We start from the raw sequence: 27,598 nt of genomic DNA, 5'->3' as shown, positions 1-27,598 counted from the left end.
GCCGCGCCGCCCCGCGCAGAGCCGCTACCAAAGCCTGCGCGGGACCGCGCCGCCCCGCAGCCCGGGAGCCGAGACGCAGCCCCGCCGCCCGCCAGCCGGCCGGCCCCACCGCGCTCACCGAGCTCCCGGCAGCGGCGACACCTCCTTCCCCACCCCAGCGGCACCATGATTACCAGCACACTCACTTCCGCTTCCGGCCGCGCATGGCCCGACGGGAGCGCCGCGCCCACCGCGGGCCCTTACGGGAAGGGGTGGTGAGGCGCGTCTGAGGGCGGGGCCACTCCTGCGCACTCGGCGGCAGCCCGGAGCGGACGGTTCGCGCTGCCGCCCGCCCGGGCCCTGCCCGCCCCGAGCCGGGGCACTGCCCGCACCCTGGCCCGCCCCGAGCGGCTTCTCCTGCAGTACTGCTGCGGTGCTAACACAAAGTGCAGCCGGCCCCCCCGGCACAGAAAGGAGCGTTACCAGCGCCAGAAGGGAAAGGAAACGGAGGTGGCGGTGCCCAGAGCAACAGGCCTCCGGTCGGGACCAGGCGGTGGAGGCCATGGCCCAGCCTGGCAGCCACTGCAGCGGAGGAGATACCACACCCGCACCGCAGCCAGTGCTAAAATAAATTTATAGCATCGAAATACAGTTACATGATTAAAAAAATAGCCGTTTCTTCCATAATTAGTACAAGTTGAAAGTAGAGCACACAAAGCTAAGATAAGTTTTCCTTGATACTTGATTTTTACCTCAGCGTTTTCAAAAATAAGTCTTGGGATCCCTGCAGGACAGGCCAGATGACAGCTGCTACCAGCCATGGCAGCCCAGCAACAGACAACAAACACCTTCATGCATTACTCAGTATTTTCAAAGTCTCTTCATCAGGATACAAAATTGCCAAATACCTCCTTTGAAGCACAAAAAAGTCCAGACAAACAGCTGCAGTGGCTGACAGAGCTGGGGTGGAGGCCTCCATTCCTCACGGCAGTACCTGTCTCCCCCCCCACGCCCTTCCCACCATCTGCAGCACCAGATGCACCACCATATGCACCAGCTGGCACACGTTGTTAAAATAAACCATTTTCTTGCAGACCAGTCCCTTACCTCCCTTGGATCACAGATCCACCTTGCTACATGGTCTCAAATTGTTACACGGGTGGGGAGTGGAAGACCACCATATTGCTACCCAAGACAGGTTATTAAACCATGGACAGGGGCTCCTCCAGGCCTTTTACACTATGACTTAAATGACTGTCAACAAACCAAGAGCCTAAGCCAGCCAACACCAAAAATGGGCAGACAGGCTGGAAAAATGCACCGAGATATTTTTATTTAAATAACAAAGATTTTAAAATTCTGAGTTTTAATACAAGTTAAATAAAATACACTGTAAATATCAACTTTTATATTTTTGCTTGTCTACATACAGCTTATTTAGAAATTTGATATACTTTACAGCTTAAACAGTGACACCTGATGCAAACTGCCTGATCTGCACCTTCAAAAGCAATAGATTGTATAAAATACTGTGATATTAAAAAAAAGCCAGTATACTGTACAAAAAAAATTTTTACAGTAATTTGATATCTAAAAAATCAGATTAGCTGCATCTGAAATTCATAGTAAATTGTCTTTTCTCAAGAGGAACTGATGGATAAATTGCTGAGCTTTCCTCTTTTCAGTTATATCAGGCGCAGGTCGTCCAGGAGGAGGTCGAAGTAACAAGCCACCAAATATACTAGCTGCATTTAAAAAAAAAATAAATAAATAAAAGCCACACAGACACACAGTAAGAGCCCATCAGCAGCAGGATATCAAGGGTAATTCCATCAACCCCAATCAGTCAAAGTGAGAGAGTGCCTGGCTTCAGAATAGGGTAAGATAAAGCTGATGACACATGCATCTCTGAGTCACTTTAGAACTTTTTTTTAGGCTACTCCAATGACCATTTTTCTATGGACTGTTTGCTCATGAGTAAGTGTTTCAAAACAGTAGAGGCCAAGACTGCACTCACTTTGGAGAAATGTGTTTTGTTATACAAACTGCAAAGCCCCTCTGAACAGAATGGTTATTTTGCTCGCCTTACCAAGAATATTCACATCCAAATGGTTTTTCCCTGAATTTTTCAGTAGTTCTCGTAGAAATGCCATTAGATATTCAAATACATTTTTATGGCACCCTGGCAGGTTAGAGATGATCTGAGGAGGGGGGAAAAAATCCAACACTTATATTGAAGATATGGCAATGGCTTAGCAGCATTATCTACTAGCAACATCACTCTGTCTGCAAATACTAACAGTTCTTAATAACCAAGAAGCACCAGTTCTAGACCCTTGCTATTATCAGATGATTAAGTTTCTGAGAGCAAAAACCTGTTCCTGGTCTGGCATAAAACAGTTTGCCTCCCCTCCCTCTGGAATTACAGAAACGGTCTCACAGCAAAGCCGGCGATACCTGGCTGCTCAGCAGGTAGTTGCTGGCACACTCCAAACAGCTGCTGTACAAGCTGTAGCAGATGACAGGCTCCGGCAGGCTTTCCAGGAAAAGCAGCAGAGCTTCCGCTACCGAGTGGTTGCTGCCAACTGATCCAAAGACGGTTAAGGAAGAGGCAAGCACAGCATGATCTATTTTGGTTGTATTTCTGCTGAAATATTAATCTTTGCTTAGGTCTCCAAGAACTCCTCCTATTGTTCACAGCTTTGAGTTAAATCACTTAACTCCACATAGCAAGCTGTTTCTGCTGGCAGTCAGACACTTACGTAATTCATCAACAATCATTCATCAACACCATAAGGACTTAGCGGAGGCATTCGTACTGATTACAAGGAGTAGCGAGGAACTGCGGATCTCGGTTACCCCGAAATGAGAGACAGTAATTTAAAAATGATGGGGGAGCATAGACGACTGATAAAATCTTTTTCAGCTTTGATCATTAAGGCTTAGTGAGCCTTACCGACATCAATCTAAAAGGATACGGAGGGTATCATGCATTCCTTTGTCCAAACAATCTCGGATTTGCTCAAATTCTGATCTGAGGCCTGGCTGCTGAAACAGGTCCTCCTGCAAAGACGACCATTAGTCAGTCTCAAGGAAAATAAAATAAAAGTTATTTGGGTAAATAGAGCAATGTCATTATAATCTGGCTGGAAAAATCTCTCCAAACTGGTAGTTACCAGCACAAATCCCACCACGAGCAGTTCTAGTAAGGTTGTGGCACTGCAGTGGAGAGCAATGCAGGACAGCTGCTGATGCATGCCACAGACAGCCAAGGTCACCATCACGAAACAGTGCAACCCGGGGCACCAGGATCACTTATCACAGATGTCCTTTACCTCTCTTTACCATTGGCCGAACATCCACAGTTAGCAATGACTGCTATTACCAGTATCTTCTTCAAAACTAAACCTAACGCAAACAAATTATTTTGTGTTTCCAGTACAAATGCTGCCAACCTGCTGGGAAGCATTGCGGTATAGGTGATCCACCATCATCCACAGCTCTTTTGGAATGTCCATAGGCTTTTCAGCTTGAACAGCATCATCACTCATTTCTAGTGGCAGCAGGGTCTGAGAGAGGGAGATGTGGGGAGGGTGGGGAAAGAAAAAAAAAAATAGCTAGCCAAGTTCTTATTCAGCTCTGCAAAAACGTTTCACAGAGCTCATACCTGAGAATTAAGACTTGTTAAGAAACTGTGCAGCTTCACTCACCAGTCTTCGTACAAGACTAGTACAATAGGCACATTTACATCAAAAGTCCAGACAGAAGAAACACGCTCTCATAAACACGCTTCATGTACACTCAGCTCTATGGAAATGTTACATCGTGCCTCACATATCTCCATTCAATGTGGAGAAAGCCAAAGGCTCCAGGGAAAAGGTTGACATTTAGACATTGCACACCTTTTCTAAATGTGCAGGTAGAGCAAATGGGATCTTACTTTCAGTGCTCTCTATATGAAAGGGTTTGGTTCATCCATGTGAAGAACTAATGCAAGTCGTGAAGATGGTGCACTGGAGAGCACAAGCTGTATCAGCGTTCTCAGACTACGGACCAGGGAAGGGGAAGAAGGCTCTTTAGCAATAAACAGGACTTAACATCTAGTTTTAATGGTTCTTGTGGGTTCAGAAGGGATTCTTGTCTTTAACTCACAAGTTTCCGAATGGATTCTGCTGACATGTCCTGGATTGGTTCCCTCATGTAACACAGCGTATGAATGGGAGACCCAAAGCAACTGGGCAAGTAGTTTCCCGTTACAGACAGAAAATAATCCTTCCCCCTGTTAAGATGCAAGACTAAGATATCTTCAAGTTTTTCCTCTCCAGAGTTTAAGTGTGTAGCTGTTGATTTGTTAACAAACACCTCCAACTCAATTGTGATCTCAGCATCTGCCGGAAGATGATAAAAACCCCATACTTAGTTAAAAAAGGTATTAAACCAATAAGCCTGCAGATAGGCATAGCATTCTCAAAATAGCAGAGAGAACTAAGCCAGAACGTGACACTATTAGCTCATTAACACGAGATGAACAACAAGGAGCTCACCTGATAGCAGAAAGCCCTTACTGGGATTAGCAATAAGCCACTCCTTGCAGTAGGTTTCCTCATCTGGTTTGCTGATAAATTCGAACTGGCAGGGGACTTGCCCATTGCGGATTGTAAACTTCTCTACCTGCAGCTGCATGTATTTAACATCCTCAAAATGGAACTAGAAACAAATGTCAGTCAACACCATCAACCAATTCCACCTTGCCAAGCACCAACAGCAATTCCTGTCCTGCAGTTTAATCACTAAGCAGCAGAATACCCACGTTAACCCTCTTGCTCCTGCATCCCATCTCTTCCAGGATTAAAAAGGATTACATTTGCTTACTCTGTATGCTAAAGTCGCTTGCATCAGTGGGCCCTTTAAAACAAATACTGCCCTCAAAGAACCTCAATGAAACTTGAGAACAAGATAGCTGTAGCCTCAAATGTCTCATTTGCTTATCTTTTTTAGTCCCCAACACACAAAGCAAATGCCAGTTTTGTGACCTTCTCCAAATCCTTCAGATTTTACATTTTTATGTTTCTAAGAACAAGTCAGAGCAAGGGCCACGAACTCCCCTTTTACTCTCTCTCTCTCTCCCCACCTCAGGGAGTAACACACCCTACATTTCAGCCTGGTACTGTAAATGGAATTTACCCACATCTAAACAGAAGCAAATATTTCTAGGGCTTGTAAACAGAGAACAGTTGGAAGTCAAAATATTCTACTTCTTTGGAACCAGAACCTGGGGTCTAGAATCCATCTTCTGCCACTGGAATACACTTCTGGGGTCTAGGGTTGCTCAGTTTCTCCAGCAAGTCACAGCACACGAACATACCCTACCTCTCTCCGGGAGAGGGTCACCGAGGGAATGTTGGCATTCTCCAACTTATCCAGGGAGCGCACTATTTCCTCAAAGGCTTTTCGATAGAGCTCCTCATTCACAACCTTCACCTGAAAAGGACACACGCTGCACCAACTGGCATTTACTGTGGCTCTGCAGGAGAGCTGTAACACAGCTGGACACATATGAAGTGATCTGATTTTAGCAGCACACTAGCTAAAGTGTGAGAGCGCCACTCGGAGCGCTAATGCTCCAAGATCTCCTCAGGATCCAACAGGAAAGGACCTTGGCATAACTAGCAAGAGTCATCCAGTCAGTACTAGATCAACTTCTTTTTTCTTTTTTTAAAAAAAAAAAAAAGTTTGACAACACACTATTGTGTTGTCAATGATGTAGCATTCCTGCACTGCAAGTTTCTCTGTGAAAATTATTAGGAAAATAAGAAAAAAGGCAAAAGAACACTTCTGAAAAACACCTACACATGTTCATGCATTATTCTGCTTAACTAAAGTATCATTTAGCACAACCCTAGCTTACCATGAACAACAATCCTATCTCACTATCTTGTCTAGCCCACCTTTTAAGCCATTGTTCTCTGTGGATGCCATAAAAGCAGGAGGAGATGAAAATCAGCAGGAAAACCTCCCTCCTCCTTCCCCCTCTCCCCACACAGAGGATGAGGTCAGCATTTATCTCCTTCAGCACTGACATACTTACCCCAATGTCAAACACAGAGCTAACTGGCTTATGATCACTGATCTTCAAAGCCATATGGCTTCGATAGCTCAGCTGAGTAATGTTCCGCCCTTTCCAGAGTATCCGATCACACCATGCTGGAACACGACACTTCTCACTAAAACAGAGGTGAAAATTACAGTTTCCAGGCGCAGTTCAGGTGGAATAACAATGCAAGGCAGAATACTGCTCTCCCAGACACTCTGTTTTCTTGACACGGCCTGGAGGTAGTTCGCTGTCAAAGTTCCACAGTTTCTTGGAGTAGTTATAAAAAGTTTGACTGTCTACTATTAGGTATCTCTATATCATGCTTTACTTTCTACTTCTTCAAAGATGCAATTATTTGTTTTGTTCTTTTGATATAATTAACATACAAAGCAATACTCAGAGATACTTTTGACTGTAAGAACCATGAAAAATACGAATTCAGGCTCTACATTTAAAGTTCCCATTTTAATTTTTTTTTTTTTCTTCACTGACTAGTGCACAGATTTCATTCCTACACTTGAAGCCAATGTTTCCAGCTTACTAAGAACAGGTCAGCCACTCTGTGTAGTGCACTACAGGAATGATGGTTTTCACAGTCTTTTGGAGAATGCACTCAGCTACGGACAGCACAAATGCACCATTTTGAACCCTAGCTGATCTGACCTGAGTAGGTATAGCAGATAAAAGATCCTAAAAATCTTGCTTGGGGAAAAAAAAAAAACAAAACAAAACAAACCAAAAGAATTAAACTAACTAACTAACTTAATTTTGGACACCTCTAACTAAGAGGAAACCCAATGGATTATTCCTGGGAGACAGATTAGGAATATCTGACAAATAGCAGTGGAAGAAAAACAACATAAATAGATGTAAACTGGAGATGGATTTTGGAGCCAAGGGGGAGGAACAGCAACAATCTCAGAACTGTTCCTGTTTATAGCCATTAGATCTGCAATTCTTTTTAGCTTTGTTTTTACTTCCTTCAATGGTAATGTTAGCCATTGGTAGCATCACATATGACACAATCACCGTACCTTGTGTCCCAGTCATCACAGCCAGCATCATATTTGTATGTTGGCTGGAAAGAAATCTCTCCCTCTATAAAGCCTTCAAAGACTGCATTTGCATTCATTTGCCTCTTTAGCTACGGAAGGAAAAAAGACAAAAAAAATCATTTTAAATAAGCTCAAGCACAAGTCCCATATGAGCTAAAAGGGAGCTGTTCAGCTCTGAGAAAGCTAAGGAGTAGGTGTGCAATTTCTAACTAGCACCCTCAGCACCACCTGCAGGTAGGTGAGACATCATACCTGGTCATACCGGCAAAGCTCTAGAAACGCTTTCTCATCTACAAGCTGCTTCACTTTTGCCACATCCAGTTCCTCCAGCCGATAGTTGAGGTCACCCAACCACAAGATCACACTGAAAGAGAATGTACACCAGAAGTCTGTACAGAGGCCTAAAGATGTCCAAAATACAAGCTGGCCGTGAGGTGGAAGCACAGCTCCACAGCAGTGCCTTAAACCATCTAATGCAAGCATGAGCTCTTCTAATCTCAACATGATCAGGTGGATGCTGTGTCTGCTTCTCCATCACGGAGAAGAAGTAAGAGTGAAAACTTGAAAGACAAGCTACATTTTCTACCTTTGCTGTTCCTGTTCTGCATGTTTGTCACAACCTCTTAATAACTGGTGCTTTTAATATTCCACACTGACTAAATCCCACAACCCATTGGGGAAATCGATGCATATTATTGCCCGATTCCCAGCTCATGCTTGAAAACAAGGCCTGGAAGAACGTAAGAAGGCAAGTGACTTGTCAGAACCATATAGGTGACGACTCTCAAAACCAGGGTTACAGTAAAGCATTTCTGGCCCTTCCAGGCTGACGATTAGATCACTGGGCACCCCTTCTCACATCCCTGCTGAGAGAACCTCACACCCCAGTACATTCATAAGGTTCTTCCTTGCCACATGCAGTGATTCCCACAGTCAGACGGGAAGCATACTCGTGTTTGCCAATAGTGAGAGGGGGCAAATTTGGATCCGATTGGCAGAACTGCATCCGAGAGCAGATGTCTTTGAAGTCCTGGTTCCTCCGTTCATATTCCTCTGTGTGAGCTGCAAGGTGAGAATTCACAATGCACACGCTAGTGTTATGGAATTTAAACCTTATGCCAACACCACCTTTGTTACCCTGAAAGATAAAGACAAAGACGCTGGTCAGAAACTTCTACACAACAGATGAATCCACAAGTGAGTTACTAGCAGTGGACAAGCCAGAAGACATTGAGGCAAACCATTTAATTCCAAAGAAAGGAAAAGGCTGAAAATGCCAATTAGTGATAACTACTTCATGAATTCAAGTCAGTAACTCATGTGAGGGTTGAACACAGCAAGCATATGGTACTCTGTAACTCAGGAATCAGCTAATACAAAAGGAAATTAAAATCAGCAAGAGAGCTGGTCAGTTACTTCAGCAAGTCCCAAAACCTGTTTAGCAACAAACTGGATCTTTCAGCACAAACCATAAAAAAATTGTAAATGGAGGAGGAAGCACATGACTTAGATGGTCAAAAATACCTTTGACAAATTATAGCTGCAATGTTCACAGAAATTACATTCAAAGGGCACAGACTTAATTCCAATGGTGTGAAATGGCAAGAGGCCACTAAATCTTCCACAGAAAAACTAATCTGGATAGACATGTTTCTTCTACTCATATTTCCTTGTGTTATTTGCTTTGGTCAAAATCACAGCCAGCATCAAAATCACATGAGAGCAAGGCCCCACACAGCCCAGTACATACAATCAGAAAAAGAAGTCTTCAGCGAAGATTCTCCCTCAAGGTCTTTGAGCCTTTGCGAGCACATGGCAATTCCCTCTAGCAATGCCCTGAGCTGGCACAGGGACAGGACTATGTGCTTCGAAAGGCAGCTGCATCCCTCAGTGGGAGGAATAACCACTACACCTAAGGAGCGGAGCTCGCCAGGGCTCTTCTAAATCTCACTGCTTTTCATGCACAGTTGCCATTCTTACCATCCTCCCCATGATTCCAGTTCCCACAGTCTCAATTTCCACCTCGGAGATGTTCAAAGCAAGGTCTGCTTTGACATACAACAGAAGCATGATTCCCACGAGCCGCACAAGTTTCACCTGAAAAACAGATCCTGTTTCATTAAATACTGGAATGGGAGAGGTTTGATGAGAGAAGGCACATCGCCTCTGAGTCCAGAACACGAGTCACCAAAATACAGGTGAAGAAAAAGAGAGTTCCAGGCTCATCTGACGGACCAACTGGGCTCACAGTACACAGGCACTCCGGCAGCACAGTACAGGAAGGAGCCAGGGATCAACACCCCAGTAAACAAAGTTGAAGCCCAAAGCAAAACCTACAGCACAGGCACAGCCCACGGAAAGAGCTTCCCTTCAATGACAGTGACAAGAGACAAAGCAGACCTAAGGAGCAGGAGCCAAAACATAAGCAGCATTCCTACCAAGATATCTTCACAACTCATTCCACCATGCATTGTGGAAGAAACTAAGATACTTCCTATTCTCTTCCCCCAAAACAGCAGGAGCTTCCTTTATGCGTGGATGCCTAGCTCTGGTCTCCTGTTCTGCCCCCTGCCTCAGCACCCTGCACAGCAACACTACCTACTTCACCTTCAGAGCACTTCTGACTGAACAAAAGCCTGCAGACAATGAGACTCTGGAAGACACAGCAACTGAGAACAAGAAAAAGCAAAGGGAAAAGAGGCCCAAGTGGAAAATGATTCCACACTCAAACCTCCCCAAACCCCACATTTACCTTTGCATATTTGGCATCTGGGTGAAGACTATCAGTTACAGCTTTAAACCATTCTTCTTCCTTCGGTGTGTCATTGAAAAAGAAGGCTTCTTTACTCAGATCAAGCTCCTGGAAACTGTGTTAGAGGAAGGAACCCATGGATGCATGCAGTTGTTTATAACTCTCCAGCCCTTTCCTCTGGGAAAGAACTAAATCAATTCATAGTCACTAAATTTATAACTGAAAACTCAAATTCAGTTATGCTGATTTTAGAGGTATGTTAAATGTAAAGCTAAATTACTATTAGTATTAAACTGAATGGCATTAAAGATTTTGTAACACTGCAGTGCCAGAGAATCCAAACACTACCAGAATAACAGTCCTTTCAGGCTATGCAAACACACACTCTAAAGCTGTGCAATGGACTAAGGCAATGTAAACATTCCTCAGCTGTGGCGTCTTGGTTGAACACCTCCATGCTACAGATTCACAAGCAAGCAACACACAGTCAAGGTTTGGAAGGACAGGTCAGAAAGAGACACTCACCCCACGCAGTAAATGTCTGGAGGCTCAGCATCACATCTCAGCCAAGGCTGGAGGCTTTCTCTGGGTGACTGACCGTTCACATTATATGTCCCAACAAAAAATCTGCAAAGAAGTTAACTAAATCCCAGAGCTGCAAATTGTAGAGCTGATGGAAATACCACTATTATTAATCTGTGTACTTAGTACTACATATAACTATTTAGGAGTAACATGTTTCTAGGGGGAAATTAGGAAAATGTGACAAAGTTTAAATCCCTAAACTGATTTAATTACAGTAGCACCTTTACAGACATGTTTTACAGAAGGATACACATTTTTACATACAGTATTAAGAAAAAAAAAGACTAGAGCTGTGCAGTAGCAGTTTGCAATGATAAATTCATAGAATGACATGCATAAAAGGATTTCAACCACAGTAAAGTTTTGATCCTAATTATATATTTCACCCAAGCTCTTAAGAGCTTATTGGAACAACTACATGGATAAGTAGTGAACAGAAGCAGTAAAGGTCAGAGGTGCACAGAACTGATGCATTTCCAGACACAGACTGAAATAAGCACAGGAAAAAGTCATTTCAAAAAGGCCATTTTCTCAACAAGAACCATGAGGCAAGCCTTGACAGAGACATGAATGAAATTCTTCTCTGCTAATGCCTAAACAAGGAAAGCAAGCTGCTCTGGAAAGTATGGATCATACTTTCTACAAAATTTCCTATTTGCAGGGATACTAGATGAAATAACAAACATGGGTTATTTTGACAGCTTATACTAACTAACTTACTCCCCACAAATACAAGTTCTCAGGAATGATCACTACCTGAAGCTCTGGATGTGTGTGTAGGAATCCTCCATTTGTACAAGCTGAGATTTAACAATAGTATCTCTTAGTCCAAACTTCGGTTCTGATAAGATTGAAGCCTTGTTTGAAGCCATCACGCTGGAGGACCGTACCATTTCAGTTGTCACTTCAGGTTTGAGTTTGTTTTGCCTGCAAACGAAAGCAAAACTGCACAATGAAACCCAGGATATACACACACCCTAAACAGCTTATTTCTGCCACCGAAGACTTGATTCACATTTATATGTCTATTTCACCAAAGACAGATAATCAATGTTTGGGATAAGCACACAAGACTGAAATAAGCATTTCTTAGAACGGTTCAGATCTCTAGATAAAACCAGTTTAACTAACTGAAATAACAAACGGTTTTGACTAATCTGGTGCAGCCTGTTGATCCAGAGCAGGCCTTACTCACACCTGGATGTTGATACAAAACCTGTACACCTTTCCTGCTTACTGGAGCAAGGAGATGAAAATCTCATCTCTCGCTGCCTCTGCTCAGCCCTTCTGACCTCAGCAGAAGAATGGAAACCTGTGTTTGTTTAAAAAGCCTTCTGGTGGAAAACTCCCAGCTCTGCCTAGAAAGGAGGCAGCACAGAGTGGGTGGAGGTAGAGGTGGTTTTATTTAGTATCACAGGGCTCTGCACACTCCTTTTGCAACAGTAATAATGCCACAGCTTGGGAGTTCCCACAAGCAAGTGGATGGTATAAATTTAAGGTCAACAACCTGCACACCAGTGCCAAGGACAGCACACAGGCAGACTTTGAAGGATATGCAGCAGGGACCACAAAGTCCTGGGAACTGGAAAATGAAACTGTAACATTTTAGGAGTGTATCTATGAGACAGGGTGGCTCTAAGCCAAACCTCTCTGAATTCAAAATAAATAACACTAGCAGGTCCTGTCCCACTAAACAGCAAAAATATGCCCAAATAGGGGACTAGCAGGACTGCCTCTGAGAGACTGTGCTGGAATTCCCACTAAAGTTTTGACAGCACGCTTATGCTGAACTTTCTTCTGCCCTGACTAAAATCTGCAGATACTCTTCTCAAAAAGTTGCCAACTTCTGCACTAGATCCCACCACCTCTGGGGACTGCAACCGACACGGTCACCGGCAGATGGAACTAGATAATGCAGCTGCAAGATTGCTCGAGCACTGGTGTGTGCACAGACTCACACACTGGCACCAGAGAGACCAACTTCCCCACTCGGTTTCCAGATGAAAACCAGGAAGCCCAGACAAAAAGCTCTCTGCACTTTCTTTTTCTTCCTCTAGGCATCAAAGCACCAACAATTTGCCCACCACAGTTCATTCCATCCGTACACAATCATCCAGAAGTACCCAGAACTTTGGTGCTATATATATTTACTGTCACTATACAGAGATCCTCTGTGGAGGGGAGGCATAGCTGAACTGGCAAAGAAACATTGCCACCACTTTTACTCCTTGCTAGACCTTCCACAAAGTGCTGATGTGCACAACTCTCCCTTCAACTGCATCACCAAACCTATACAAGAAGCAAGAGAGATACCATACCTGGGAGCACTTTTATCAGTGCTGTCATGGCTTCGGTTCTGACTAACTGCAAGCTTTTTTCCATTCTGTTTGATGCCTTCAGAGCCAACCACTTCTGGAAAAACCCAAAAAGTTTCACATTAAACACAAAGTGTTCTTTAATTTATCAAGACACTTATGCAAACACTGGCAAAAATCTGTGAGCAGAACATAATTTAGTTTTGTGGAGAAACAAAGTGCCCCGCAGCCTCTCTTTCAGTTATCTGATAGATATAGCGTATTTTGACAGAACTGTTCGGTGACGATGCAGCTTCCCCTCTAGAGGAAGAATTGACACTATCGTGCCGTGCAGCCATGGAGAGCAGCAGAACTGCTGTATGCTGCCTGCCCGCTGCTGGAGCAGGCTGCTGTTGGCTCTCCTTACAGCTAAGTCAAACCAGGACTTAGCTGCAGAAAATCCAGGACTTTATCCTAGGAATCCAAAAAATGTCTGTTAATAACAGGTTTTTCCTTTCTGAAGCAAGACAGGAAGTACAAAGAAAGGAAGAAAAAGGGGGAAGAAAACCCAAAAACCCCACACTACCATTTAAAGGGTTTCTACCTATCTGCAAATGCATAGCAAAGCACAAGTGTCTCCCCCCTCGAGGCAGTGCAGTACAGAGTCACCATATGAACTCACCGTACCTCAGCAGAAACAAGTACCTCAATGCAAATTGCACGTTCCTAAAAAAATAATAGGGCAGCGACCATGCAAATATAACTGAATATAGGTGTGACACTAAACACACCACACTACATTAGCAAAATTTGACCTGTCTTTCAGCATTTTGTTTCAGTTATGACATTCTGCTCCTACAAGTGGCAAAATAACAGTTAAAAAAAGAGGACTCTGCATGAGAGTTTCCATGTTTAAGATGCACAAACAGCAATCTCAAGATTATGCCCTTTAGCACACAAATCTAATGATGATATAGAAATTGCTCTTAAGATTATAAGGTTCTAGTCATTCAGCTGAGCTTCTCCTTCAGTGAGCACAATTCAGAAAAATTAAAATGTTATTGCTGTCATAGCACATTCTCCAGAATGAGAACGCAAACCAGAAACAGAACTTGAAGTACTTTACCTAAGCACTCAGAATAAAACAAGTTGACAAGAAGTGGCCATATTCTCAGCTTGGAAAACCTCTTCTGCCCAAGAGCTCTCTGAGAATAAAGACTGTAAGAGGATTTATCAGAGGCTAGCTTCAGAAGAGCACGTGACTCAAACCTCATTACAGATCACACAGCCAAAGTCACGTAGAATTGAACAGGAGTGTACGCAGTTCAGAGATGCACTGTGAAGCGTGGTCTTGGGGAGCTGGGACAGCAACATAAATTTTCTCCATAGGCATTAAGCACTTAACCAGTGCTGCTTAAGCCTCTGTGAGTTCTCCCGATAAAGGCCATGCAATGTATCTTGACAGTGACAAGAACCAACTTGAACTTTCACTGTAACGGACAACTGTTGCTTCTGTAACAGGAAGGGAGCAGAAGTCCAGGCTTTATCACCCGTATAGGATGACGCCACTTGCCAGCATGCAGGTGGTGTTGGTTGCCAGAATGGCAAGACTTGTGTGCCTGCTCAGTGCTGCTACATGATCCAAACATCACAGTCATATATCACACTTTTGCATTCTCACCTCATCAGCGGAAATCAGTTTTAGACCAGATTCTCCTAAGAAAGAGATTAGCCCTGGAAAAGGGTTGTTTCCTTTAGGTAAATGTATACCTAGATACAGATTGCTCTAGCCAGAGGGATCTATATGTTAGCGATCTGAAGTGGAGTATTTTAGCAAGCTAATGGCCTTGTTCAATAATTGAACTGGGTGCAGAAATAAAGAGCTATGTGCAGAGATTACAGAACAGCAGAACGTATGTGGCCTGAATCAGACAGGATTTGCAGTTAAAAGAGATTTAGGCAGTAGTAAAGACCTTCTTGTTAAAAATGTGCAATGACATTATAGTACTGTTCTACAGCAAGAAAATGTATCGTATCTTCTGGATAAAGTAGGATCCATGCTTAGTGCTCAAAAGGTAGAATTAAATTAGTCTTGCCATTAGTTATATCAGTCTTAGCCAGTCTGCTCCCTCTTTAATGAAGGCGTAAGCAACAATCCACGCGGGACCGCGCTACTCCAGGCTGGAGGGAAGCACGTTTGTTCTTTTCACTGTTCCAAATGAAGGAACACTGCAGTTGTGACTGTGATTGCACTTCCATGCACACAGATAGGATTTTTGGTAGAGGTTTTAATCAAAATTGTGAACATAAACCATACAAGGGAAAGCACATTTAAATCCCTTTATAGATGCTGTCATTCATTAGCCGGCCTTAATTCACGGAAGACACAATGAACTAATACCACTCTACTAGCAAATGGCAGCATTTACACAGTATTTAAATGTGCTTTCATTTGCCCATGAGAGTTGCTAACTCTCTCAAACATTCATTTAAGGACAGAATGAGTTACAGCTATTCCCGGAAAATGGCAGACAAAACCTCATTCTATATGAATTTATATTCCAAAAGACGCCAAGTGATGGCAGACAGCATTTCTTCTGCTAATACGGGGTGGGGGGGTAGAACCCGAGACTCCTCTGACGCAAGAAAAACACAATTAAGCCTTCCTTGAAAAGGCAACTTTGTCAAAGCTCAAAGGCATGATTTGATAGAACTACTTCCCAAGGAGCTTACCATTCAAAGAGTGTTACTGTGCTCCAGATACAACAAAAACACACCAACAAAGGAGCCAGGGTTGCGTTTCATTCAGCATATTTTTCCTCCGAAGCATGTAGATATGCCCGAGTCTCTCCCAGTCCGTTCTAAGCTACAAGTTAAAATGCCACATGGGAGGGGATGTCCCAGATCCCCCCACCTTGCCTCCACCCGGGCTGTGCTGCTACCTGAGTCACAAAATTCATCCCTTCTCTTTTTTTAACACACTACTGATAAACACAGAAATAAAAAGAAGGAGTGCCAGCAATACCAAACTGCGCCTCCATGAGTTAAGAGCAGCCCAGTCTAAACAAAGGCGGGTAAACTAGAAATGGTGTAGTTCAGATTTTGAGTCCCACACCGACTTCCAGTCCCCCTTTTTGACTTCCACACCGACAGGAATTGCTTTAGCTCTCCGCACCGTCTCACACGTGCGCTTTGCAAAGAGGGAAACGGCAACAGACACCCGGAGCCGCGGGGATTTGGCGTGAGCCGCAAGCATCCCCCCCGCAGGCGGAAGGGGCTGACACCCCGCCAAGAGAGCGCGACCGACACGGCGGAGCCCAGCAGCAGCCGAGGGGCGGCAAGCAGGGCGAGAGGAGCGGCACCAGAGCCGCAAAGCCGCGGAAGCCCCGGCCGTCCTCGCAAGCGGCGCCCGGGACACTTGGAGGCTGCTGCGTTCTGGATGGGGCGATGCTGACAGAGCCCCGGCGGGACAGCAGCTCCGCTCCCGCGGTACCTGCGCGATTTGCTCTGCTCCCGCTGCCGCCCGCTCCTCTGCCCGCAAAGGGGACGCCGGAGGCAGCGGGCAGCCGTGCCTGCGGGCTGCCCCCAGGCCGGCCGTCGCCCCGCGAAGCGCCGGGAGCCCCGGCCGGCCGGCCCCCGGCCTCCCCTGCGCAGAGCCGCGGGCGCCCCGGACAGACGCCGGGCAGCGGCCCCCGACGAGCCGGGCAGCGCGGGTCCCCCGCCCGCGGCGGCTCCTCCGCTCGCCGACCCGTCCCGCCCCGCCCCGCCGGCGGGCCCCCGCGCTCACCTCGGCGGGGCCGCCCGCCCGCGGACATCGCCGCAGCTCGGCGCCGCCGGCCGCCCCGGCCCCAGCGCCCGGCCCGCCCCGGCCCGCCCCCGGGAGCCGGAGCGCCGCCGCCCAGCGCCGCACGGGCGCCCCCGGCGTGGCCGCAGGCAGCCGCGGCAGCAGCGAGGAGCGCGCCTGCGGCGGGGGTCGGCCCAGGCGCTCGAGGCTCCGCGGGGCCGCCCCGCGGGGCCGGCGGCGAGCCCCCTCCGAGCGGAACGGGGGCCAGGATGGCCGCGACCGTGGGGACGCGCCGAGCGGGCAGCGCCGGCCGCCCCCCGTGAAAACCGCGCCCGCCCGGGAGGCGGTTAGGAACGGCGGGAGGACAGGGCGAGCGGACACGAAGCGAGCTGCCGCCTTCGGAGCTCTGCCCGGTCTTCCACAGCGCTGGCCCAAAACGGATGTCGATTTGGCCTTCGGACCGCACGAGCGGCGGGTTGTTTGTCGCAGTACTCGCATCTGCTCAGGCAAAACGCTGATCATCGCTGCTGAGCTGTCTGGCGACGGAGAATCGTCACACTTGCAAATCATTCCAGTTCTGCGCAAGTTTTGGCAGCAGAGGCCAATGCTGCTCTTCCACATGGAGAAGAAACGCACAAACACAACACGCCAGCCGAGACCGCCTACACCTCTGAACCCGCGGGTCACGTCCAGCACACGACAGAGCGCCTACCTGGGCTGCACCTGCTGACCTCCTGAAGGAACGTGCGCGTGTGGGAACCAAAAGGCAACCGCACCATGAGCCGATCATCTTCTGAACTTATCTGGATAGTCACGTCAGAGCCTAAAGACATTGGGAGAAGAAGAGCTCTTGTGGTTCATGCTGACAAGCCTTCAGAAACCGAGCATTTTCTCCTCTCTACACCAGCTGGCACGCACGCAGACTTCAGCAACAAGTCTCCCCACGCCTTCTTATCATGGTCCTTTTCCACATTTTACATGAGAATACCATTTAAAAATATAAAAATCAGCGTTTATAGTAATTTTTATTCTGCTCATTCAGCGACAGTAATTAATCTTCCAGTAGCAGTTTAAAAGTGTTTGGAAAAATCACTCCTTTGGTTGAACTGGGGTGACAATACTCGTTAGCATGAACTGAATCATGGCAAACAGCACACCGAGCTCCCCAACAGCAGCAAGGCAAGATGCCCCCGGGCAACAGTCCGATCACAAGAGCCCCCACTCCTGCCTCACTGAGTGTAGCTGGTGCAGGGCCCAGGAACGCCTGTAACACAGGCATTAAAGCCACAACAGAACTCACCGATGACATGAAGGTCACTGTCAAGCACAACTGTAAAAGCAAAACAAAGTTCAGTTACTTAGCTTTAAGTAACAGGTTTGCAGACCGCGCTGATACTTTGAGGTTAGCGAGCTCGCCAAGTTCCTCAAACCCCAAATACTCCTTCTACGAATGGAGATGGGCAGAACAAACCGGCCGGGATAGGAGGCAACGGCTGGTGCTTGGTAGGACACAGGGCGCTCTGGATTGCACAGCAATTAATCTAGCAGGGCCCTTCCAGCTATGCCATGTGATGCACAAACATCACCAGGGATTTCAAATTGAAGAAAAAATGTTAAGGCTGAATAGATCCCAAATTTCAGCAAGTAGAACAACAAAATACAGACTCCAAAACACTTCATCCGCTTCTTTGGAGGTGGCCACTAAGCCACCAAAGTGTTAGTACCTTCTTCCACTGCAAACCCTTCTGTGATCGGGATAACTTTCTCCAGCCAGACATCCTCAGCTGCGATGGCCATCCTCCGGTGAGTGTATACGTAGATCCTGCAAGCACGGAGCAGACATGGAGGTAACGCCTCCTTGATTCTGGCATCTCCACAGGTACGGACAGACCCCACCCCATCCAGCAGCGCTTGCTAGCACAGCCTCATGCAAACCCCAAAACCACTTCTCAGCCATGCGCCCACCCAGCTGCTTACCCTGTCATTTAATTACGAGTGTATTTATGTTACTGGCAAAACGCACCAGACAAAAATATCCAGGGCCTGGGCTTTTCTCACCAACCGTCCATAACGTACAGCAGGAGAAATGCCAATGCACAACACCTTCAAATCACTGCCCTGCCTGACTTCACCCTGGTAGAAAGTCTTAGGGCTAGGAAGGAGTTTTCAGGCAGTTTCCAAGGCCTGTAAGAGACCTGCAAAGCTCTTGGCTTTTTTGCGGATGTTCTTCCCACCAGGACCACCCTGCCCTCCCTCCCCACGCAGGCAGCCCGCGGATACGGCCTCCGGCACCTACGCGTGCTCTCCACGGCTCTCCACGAGGCCCAGCAGCCGGCTCTCCACGCTCTCCCCAGCAGCCAGGACGCCCTGCACCGCCTTCAGCTGAGGGTCAAGGAAGAGCGGGGAGCGACGGGAGGGCTGCCAGAACCGGGCAGGAGGGGAGGAGAGGGAACCCGGCCTCCCCCGCCCGTCTGCGCCAACCAGGGCCGAAGCAAAGGATACGATCCGGCAGGTCGCCCCCTCCGCCAGGCTCTCCTGGATGGCGACCGACTGGTCCATCCTCCGCACCGGCAGCGCAGCGGCTGGCGCTCGCCAGGCCGGGCCGCGCTCCCCGGGACCGGGACCGGGACCGGGACGCGGCGGCTGCTGCCCCGGCCCGGCCGCTCAGCGCGGCTGTCGCGACGCGTCGTGCCTGGCCCGCGGTGTCCCCCGGCCCCCCCCGCCGCGCTGCCCGCGCGGGGCCGTTACCGCTACCGGCACCGCCCCGCTCCCGCTAGGCCGGGCCCACCCCGCGGCGGTGAGCCGCCCCGCGGGCCCGGGCCGCCCCGCGCCCTCCGCCGCCCGCAGCCCGCCCGGCCCGGCCCGGCCCGGCCCGGCGGCTCCCGGCCTGCACCCAGGCGTCCCTTAGCCCTTCGCTCCGGGACCGGCCGCGGGCGGGGCCCCGCGCTGCCGCTCGCCGGACGCTGGATGACGCGGCGGGGCCGGGCCGCGGGGAGCCGCCGGCAATAACGGCGCTGCCCCAGGCACGGCCGGCGGCCCCGCGCGGTGCGGGCGGGATCGCGCCCGGGGCGGACCGAGGCCGCGGGGACAACCCGGCGCCGCTGCGCGCCCGGGCGGCGAGTTCGGGCGCGGTTTCACAACGGAGCGGATCCTCTGCAGCTGCACGCGGGGTGCGAACGGGTGGGAAGGCGCGAAGGCGGCGGAGCCGGTGGGCCGCGCCGGGCACCGGCCGGAGCATCCTGCAGACCTCCCCCGCGGGGAAGGGGAAGCTCTGGGTTAGCAGCAAGGTGGAAAGGTTGATGTCCTCGTGAAACCGGGAGATGCTCTTTTTTCAGTAGCACCTTGAATTATTTTTGTCTTGAATTTCAAGACGACCCAGCTGGCATAAGCCAACTTCTGAGCTGCCGGTTTATTACGCAAACGAATTACTGCAGAGTGGGTAAGCAGGTGCTAGAAAATGTCACCAGATACTGTCTTTTGCGTAGCAGAGGTAGGACCGTTTGGCCTAAGTGAGCTCCTTCCACAGATGTAGGAGCCATAGCCAAGATCTAGAGATCAGGAAAAAACCAAGCACTCTCTGTGAAAGTAACCACTCTGCTGTCTGCCTTTCCGCTCCCTGCTCTGCGCTCCAGCAGCCCTGCAGAATGGACAAGAGACTGCAAAGAGGAAACGAAAGGAGAACAGTCTGAAATACCTGCTGTAGACGCTAAACCACTATTCTTACAAGAAATGTGGCCCTGGATGGTATTTTTGAGATGGAAAAAACCCTGGGTTTCATCCTGTTTTCACTTGCTATGCATATGCTGACACTGTGGCCTGAAACAAATTAAAGACATGTCCCAAACCCTGTGCTGCGGTTTAGATGCACCAGAACAGCAGGCTGGTTGAGGCTGCCCTGCAACATGGAAGGGGCCAGCTACCATTTCAGTCAGGCTTGTTTCATCCAGTCCCACGTCTGCTGCACAAGAACGTCCCGGCCTGGAGCACCTCGTAAGGGGGTGGGGGGGGCAGAGCAAAGCCTTTCTGCTGGTGAAAGCACGAGGCTCCCCGGGGCCAGCCAGCGCCACGCCTTGAACCAGCATACCCGGGCTCTCCCTCCCCTTGCTCCGAGTCGCGTTGTGTTCAGCCACGCTCAAAACACCCCCATCACCGACCAGGGGGACTGACACCCGGATTTCTATAGTTTTGCAATTTTTTCTTTAAAGAAACAACAGCAGCAGAGGACAGCAGAGCGTGTGTTCATACGATCGGCAGCGCATTGACACCATTGAGTTCTGCCCAACAAGCTATGCACCAGCTCCGTGTGATGCAATAACAGCCTGGGGGGAGCACCGGAGGGGGTGTGGTTCACATTGCAGGCTAATGCTCACGTAGCTGCTCTACCTTTAGCAGTAGAGAATCACAGATGTGATACAGGATCATCTAAAACATGAGACACTTCTAGATTAATCCCATTTTCCTGCCTAAAAATTGGCGATGAAACATAAGAGTTCTATTTTTACCTACCCAGACAAGAGATACTTCAATACCAGAGCAGTTTTAAACTAACAAGTAAGAGGGTGCCCAGAAAGGCTGTGCCGCAAGCAGATTATTAACTAGAGCAGACCCTGTGCCTCCAGTCAAGGCAGAATTTTCTGGTTTTTAAGCAGGCTTAACACCCTCTTGTTCCTATTCTTGAGTTCAATCATTCCAGCATCTGCAGTCCCAGCAGCACAGAGGCACACACTGCAGCAGCGCTCAGAAACTGTAATTAGATCTCAAGTCTCACAGGCCTACAGGATTTTGGCAGGGTAGGGAAGAATACCTCTTTGTAGCTTCCTTAGTGCATAGATTAAGTGTTTTTTCCTCTGGATACACTGGTGAAGTCTCAATTACAAGCATTTAAAATTCACTGAAATGTAAGACACCAAACAGGAGCCAGGACTCACCAGTCCCAGGAAGGTGCAGGATTTAGAGGGGAACTTAGGGGTGGGAAGTAGGATTTGGGATCAGCAGCAGGTCCTGTGCAGGGCAACTACCAAGCCAAGCATAGTGAACTCCAAGCAAGTGTAGCTGCCCACGAGCAGACACGGAGGGCCAGCCAGAGGAGCAGCGGTGGTGGCCCTCTGTTAGTTGTGCAAGAGTGGCAGTCGTGTGCTACCACGCCCCATAGGCAGCCCCCAGGGGAAAGAAGTTTTCCTCGTGCGGGCTTCGGGAACAGCCTTCAAGCAGCTCAGCCAGCCAGTCAGTGACCTGTGCCCTCCCAGGAGGGCCCCAGCCCTTAGGGCAGCTGCATGAGCTGCTGTTGGGAAGACAAGGGGAAAAACTACTGCTGCTTAAGCATGCTAATGAAAGGGCTTTCCTGCCTAACTAGCCACCCAGGAAAGGAGCACAAGAGGAGACCTGGCTTTTGCCACATGCTTCAGTGTCCCTTGCACACAATGTTGGCTTAGGTACAAAGGGCTGCTCACAAAGCACAAGCGAGGCACCGGGGCACCAGAAATTCATCCTCTCCAGTTGTAACTCAGAAGAGGCTGGAACTGGGACTGGAAAGCAGGTGAAAAGGGTGCTGTAACAGGGGAAAGAGGAGAGCACCCCATGGAGGAGGGCATCCCACAGGGCAGCTGTACAGATGCCCCCTGCTCTGCAGGAGCTTGGGCAGGGAACCAGTGTCATCGCTGTGACCAGCCAGAGGTATGAAGCAGAGCGCTGGCTCACCAAGCCGAGAGGGACCCCCCCACATCCACCCATGGTCAGGATCTGCCATTCACTGAGCAGCTCAAAAATGGGAGGAGTCACCCCCGGGCAGAGAGCACCCACGCAGATGCCTGCAGCCTCCTCTGGAAGCAGAGTGCCCAGGAACGTTGTGCTGCAGGACCACACTAACAGAGACAGGAGCCTGTCAGCAGCCTGCAGCCACTGCCACCGTGTTTCGCCCAGAGGCTTGGGGGGAGGCACCTGCACAGGGAGGAGCAGCCACCTGCACCTGGGCCACCTTGTTCCTGGGGCAGGGACCTAACAGAGGGCGTTCGGTAGCAGCCTTGGCTGAAGTCAGAGAGAGGCAGGGATCCTAACGCGCGCTGGGGAGCTCAGCTGCAGGAGGGCAGGCTGCAGAGCACCCTGACTGCTGCTTACCCCCAGAGGGAAGCTGAGACCCTGTAATTCAGGAGCAAGACCACCCCACATGCCATGAGCTTCAAGACCGGGGCCGGAGTCACCTGCCCAGCACTATTGACATGAACTTTGCCATCCAGTTTCAGACAGCTAGTTTTCAGGGTAGCTGGGCAGCACTCCTGGTAACAGGCAGCCTTCATCCCACCAGCACAGACTGGTTTGGCAGCCTTGCAGGCTCTGCTACATCCCGCCATGTAATTCAAGCCCGTCTTCTTCATCTGGAAGGAGGAGAGAGACATTAGCCTGGGGGTCCTGCCAAGCCTTTAGTATTCACATTACAGGAACAGACCCAGGCTCCTGGGCACATCCCAGCTCATGAGCTGTCCTGCTTTTTAGCCCCAAGGCCATACCTCACAGAAGTCATGCCCCACAATGCATCTAGCAACAGTCTTCTTGCCTTTGAAACATCCATCCCCGTGACAGGAGAATGCTGCACACACCTTCCCCTACAAGAGAGGACCAGAGGAGACACTGTACGTTCATCAGTCCCGAGACCAGGACTCCCAGGACAAGAACAGAACTTCAGACAGCCCTTCTTTCCTGAGGGCTCCTCTCTAATTCCCCCTCTGTTCTTGCTATTTGGCCAGTGTTGTCTCAGGCATTTTAGATACAGAGAGAGATAAAAGACTAAGAGCACCCTGTCTGAAACTGCAGGAAACGTCAGTGAAACACCAGTGTAGCAAACAAGTTTCAAACCTCCTCTTCCTTCCTCTTAACAGGGCTCTGCAAAGATAAGCACCTTCCCCTACGCATAGGCTCAGGAGAAAGGCTGCAGTGCCCCGCCGGGCCCTGCACCCTCCCTGCAGCTGCGAGGAGGGCTCACCACACAGTCGGTTCAAACTGCTTGAACCGATATAAGTGCTGGGCTTGGGAAAAGGCCTGTTTGACAAGGCTTGTTACGGACTCTTTCCTTTCAAAGCTCGTTAAGGATTTGTTCCTCTTCCAGAGGCAGCTTTTGACCCTGTAAAGCTGGCGCAGGAGGGACCTTTCCCTCTCCCCCCACTCAGGTGGGAGCTCAGCTGTCCCAGCAGCCGCAGCCCCCAGGAGAGCCTGTGGCCGCAGCAGCAGCTGCCCGGCCGGTACCTACGTTTTGGGGGGGAGCTCGGGGGGTGGTGGTGGTGGCGGTCGTTGTAGGAGGCGCAGTGGCGGGTGGCAGGTCACCTGCAGACACAGGAGGAGCCCTGTGAGGTTGCACCCAGCGCACAACCCGCACAGAGCCCTCCACAGCCGCACATGGGACAGATTCACCAGTGTGGCTCACACTGCAGCTGGAGCTGCTGGGCCACCCCTTCCCCTCACCCCAGCTGTGAAGGAGAGCAAGCCCCAGGGCAGAGGAGATGTGGCGATGCAGCCACAGCCAGCCCCCTGCAACGGGGTTTCGCCCACCCATCTCCCTCCTGTGCAGCAGGATTAACCTCAGACCCTCAGGCTGCCACCCGGTACCCCGCAGGCAGTTACCGTAGGAGCTGGCATTGAGCTGTAGGCAGAGCGGGGAGTCGCAGCAGTCCAGGGCGCACTGCTGCGTGCTCACACTGCTGTTGGTCCTGCACATCTCTGTGCCACACACGCTGCTGCACCGGGCTGTGTAGTTCACGCTGGAGAAACGATAAAGCTGCAATAGCAGAGTCAAAGGGTAAAATGCTAGGAGTGTGAAGAGGTGCCATTACGAAAGAACAAAAATAACTGACAGACTGCAACAGAGAAAGAGAAGGAAAACAGGAGATTGGCACAGACTTAATAGAGTACTGTGGATTCCCAATATAAAGAAAGGGAAAACAGACTTTCCCTATCACAGCTCCCCTGCGCCTCCATCTCAACGAACTCCGTACCTCGCAGAAAGTCTCATTATGGCAGGTCACCGTTTTGTTGGCATGGGCTTCATCCTGGTAACACCTCTCCCCAGAGCACTGAAAGCTCTGACAGGTAAGCTGGAAGGAGAACACACCAGGGTGTCACCGTGCAGTGAAGTCTCCTCGCACGGCACTGCAGTGCTGTCCACAACCACAGCCTCACTGTCTGGAGGGGCTGCCCCTGCGCACTCGCTCGCCATGCCCGAGGAGCTCCCCTTCCACCTCAGGAGATGCTCTCATGGGACTCCTGGCTCCCGCAAGAGACCAGTCAGGCTAGAGACTAGTCCGTGAGGCTGTAACAGCCCAGCCAACAGCCCTCTTTCCTTTCCTTACCAGTGTTTCTTCTGTACTGTTCACAGAGGCGTTGGCGGCCACCGAGGCGTTGGCGGCCACCGAGGCGTTGGCGGCCGTGTTGTGCTCTGGAAGACACAAAAGTTCTCCCTTGGTGAAGGAAACACCAACCTTGCACTCAGCAAGCCCTGCATCCCCTCCTGAGCCTCTGCATGGTCCAAAGGCACCTGCGGGAAGCATCAGTCACATTGTGGTTGGGATGGGGATGGTAAGTGACAGGATGTCCCAAACAAGGTCCGTTTGCAGCCAGCGACTGGACAGCCCAACAAACAGGTCAGGGACAACAGACTACTGCAGCAGCACTACAGACAGATGTTACAACAGCTGCTCCCTACCCCTTCCAGCCTCACTACATGTGAATAACAGGTTTTTCTGGGGTCAAAACCTTAAAAAAAGGTTCCTCAGTGCAGCTCCATGCTACAGAATACAGCCTGGAGGGGAAAAGGACAAAGTCCCCATTGCACCACACTGCCTTTACCCTGCTACCCACAGGAGCCCCAGGTTTCCCTTGGGGTGCAGAGCTCACCTGCTGTGGCAAGAGGGTCCTGGATGCAGAGGTGCAGAGCCAAGATGCAGGGCAGCAGGCCTGGAATGGAGGGGGGATGACTGAGACCACCACATCTGCTGCCCGCTTTACCCACAGCCCAAAGAGCCTCCCCAGCAGGAGGGAGCATGGGCAGCTCACCCTCAAAACACCAAATCCAGACACCACCAGCCTTCCTGGAGCAGGGTCATGGCCAGTTCTCCTCAGGGAGGCTGTGGGGAGCCCCACAGACACACCTGCGGTCAGGGACCCATGCTGGCCACAGGGAACCAGCCCTGCTGCAGAAAGACCTCTCCCACCTGCCCAGAGGCCCCCATGACCAGCAGCCACCCCTTGCCCCAGGGAGCCTCTGGCATAGCCTCCGACAGCTGGGGCCGGGATGGATGCTGCTCTCCATGCTGCAGCAGAGCCCCTGTTACCTTGAATGGGAAAGACGAGCCGTCGGCGACCTGCCATCTCCATCCACCAGCAAATTCACCCGGGACCTGGCAGGAAGAGGCACAGTCAGAGCTGGGCAGCAGGAGGGGACAGACCAGCGGTCGCTGCCACGGTCACAGCAGCACATGCTCCCTGACTCTACCTGGCGCATAACTCAGGATGAGATGGCAGAAACAATAGCAGGACAAGTTACATAAAAGAGACTTATCCTGTTGAATTTTTTTTTTTTTTTTTGAAGAAACCTTTCTCCTAGGAAATTCTACAGCCTTTGCTCCAGACACCATGGGACACCAGAGAAATCCAGGTTGTTCAGCACTCCATTTTTGGTCCCTGTAGTGGCAGGACATGCTTTTCAGGCAGGAATAAGTGCCTGGCAACAATAACACCCACCAACAGCACCTCTGAAAACTGTGGTCCAGGTTGTCTCAACAGGCTCTCAACCCAGAAATCATCTAACATATAAATAACCAAATAATTCAGCACCCTTGTCATTGTGCTTGCCTGGACTTTAGGGAGCAAGAGTCAGGCTCTTTCAGCCACAGGTGCACAGGAGGCAGTTGAACAAGCAGAGAGGGGGCCTGGGAGCTGCCTACCCCAGACTGAAACTCCTGAGCCACCAGCACGGTGCTGGCCAGCACAGCCACGCACCCCAGTAGTGCCGGGTGCCCGCTCCCAAGGGCGGTTGCCTCACCCTTGCGGCTCAGCCCAGCACAATCTCCAGCTCCAGCTCTTGTGCCAGCAGCAGTGCAGCCAGTGAAGGGCACAGCCGCAACGCTGAGCGGGAGCACAGGCTCTCCCTGGGGGGTGTTTGTGCCTGGGCTGCACAAGAGGCCCAGAGCACCCCTAGGACACCACCTGCAAAAGCACCGTCAGGGAAAGAAGGCAGCTGCTGGGGGCTCACCTGGCTCCTGCCTGTGTTGCTGCTGAGCGCTGCAGTTGGCTGCTGGAGGGTGCAGGCAGCTGCCCCCACAGAGCTGTGGGGCAGACCCCCGGTACAGGTCTGCACTCTACCTCCAGTACAAGCCCCAGGGCCGCAGCACGGTGCTGCGCATGGCCGCATGCTCACAGGAACGGTACTCAGCCATGCAGGCTCAGCTGCAGGATGTCCACAGTCGCTCCCTCCCAAGAGGCTCTCCAAAACCACCGAGGCTGCCGCAGCCGCCTGCTGCTGATGGGGCCCAGGGGCACAGCATGGCTGCTGGGGAGCAGGAGCCCGCGAGGAGCTAGTGCTCCCGTTGGTGTGGTAACCCTCCACCGGTGCTCGCAGGCAATATGCAGAGCTGCAAGCAGCTGCCAGGAGCACAAAGACAGGGTAGTTACAGATGACACTTAGCACCTGGCAGCAGTTTGCTGATGCTGTTGTAAATGAAGATGAGACCCATCAGCAGCAGCACCCGTCACAGGAGGACCCAAGCCCACCAGCCCTCAGAACTCAGGGCAGCAAGAGACACCCTCCATAGCAGTTATTGCTGTGGACGGACAGAGAAAGTCTGGTGTGAAAAATGCCCATTTCCAGACATGTCTATGCAACAGGCCCTCAGGACCTGGCAAAGAGCAAAACACAGGCCTATTAGTTCTGGCACACAACTCATGTGAAACATAAACAGGAACATTTACAGCTAAAGTAGCTTTCCCTAGCGAGAAGGGGAAATGCTGTGGATCACAAAGAGCCATTGCACTGCCAATGCTCAAATATTTCTGGTTAATTCACAATAAACA

General features: G+C 50.1%; 1 protein-coding gene across 2 annotated transcripts; it reads right to left on the bottom strand.

Moving 5' to 3' along the window:
- Positions 1 to 1,318: 1,318 nt before the first annotated feature.
- INPP5B (inositol polyphosphate-5-phosphatase B) lies at positions 1,319 to 19,102 on the bottom strand. Of its 2 annotated transcripts, none has more exons than XM_059830638.1 (22): positions 19,046 to 19,102; positions 18,840 to 18,919; positions 18,268 to 18,365; positions 17,844 to 17,873; positions 17,256 to 17,366; positions 12,784 to 12,877; positions 11,222 to 11,410; positions 10,406 to 10,507; positions 9,881 to 9,995; positions 9,109 to 9,225; positions 8,079 to 8,266; positions 7,381 to 7,492; positions 7,108 to 7,217; positions 6,068 to 6,203; positions 5,350 to 5,460; positions 4,524 to 4,686; positions 4,132 to 4,367; positions 3,435 to 3,548; positions 2,958 to 3,042; positions 2,437 to 2,564; positions 2,069 to 2,180; positions 1,319 to 1,724 (listed from the first exon to the last, which is right to left on the bottom strand). In XM_059830638.1, the coding sequence occupies exons 1-22, from the start codon at positions 19,100 to 19,102 to the stop codon at positions 1,600 to 1,602; spliced, it is 2,613 nt and encodes an 870-aa protein (XP_059686621.1). In that variant the 3' UTR covers positions 1,319 to 1,599. The 2 variants fall into 2 exon arrangements, with proteins under 2 accessions (XP_059686621.1, XP_059686619.1); XM_059830636.1 differs by having other exon boundaries at positions 11,222 to 11,392.
- Between the last annotated feature and the right edge of the window lie 8,496 nt (positions 19,103 to 27,598).

The sequence above is a fragment of the Gavia stellata genome, chromosome 29, assembly GCF_030936135.1.
Source record: "Gavia stellata isolate bGavSte3 chromosome 29, bGavSte3.hap2, whole genome shotgun sequence".
Taxonomy (NCBI): domain Eukaryota; kingdom Metazoa; phylum Chordata; class Aves; order Gaviiformes; family Gaviidae; genus Gavia; species Gavia stellata.
This window is presented reverse-complemented; position numbering and strand designations above follow the sequence as displayed.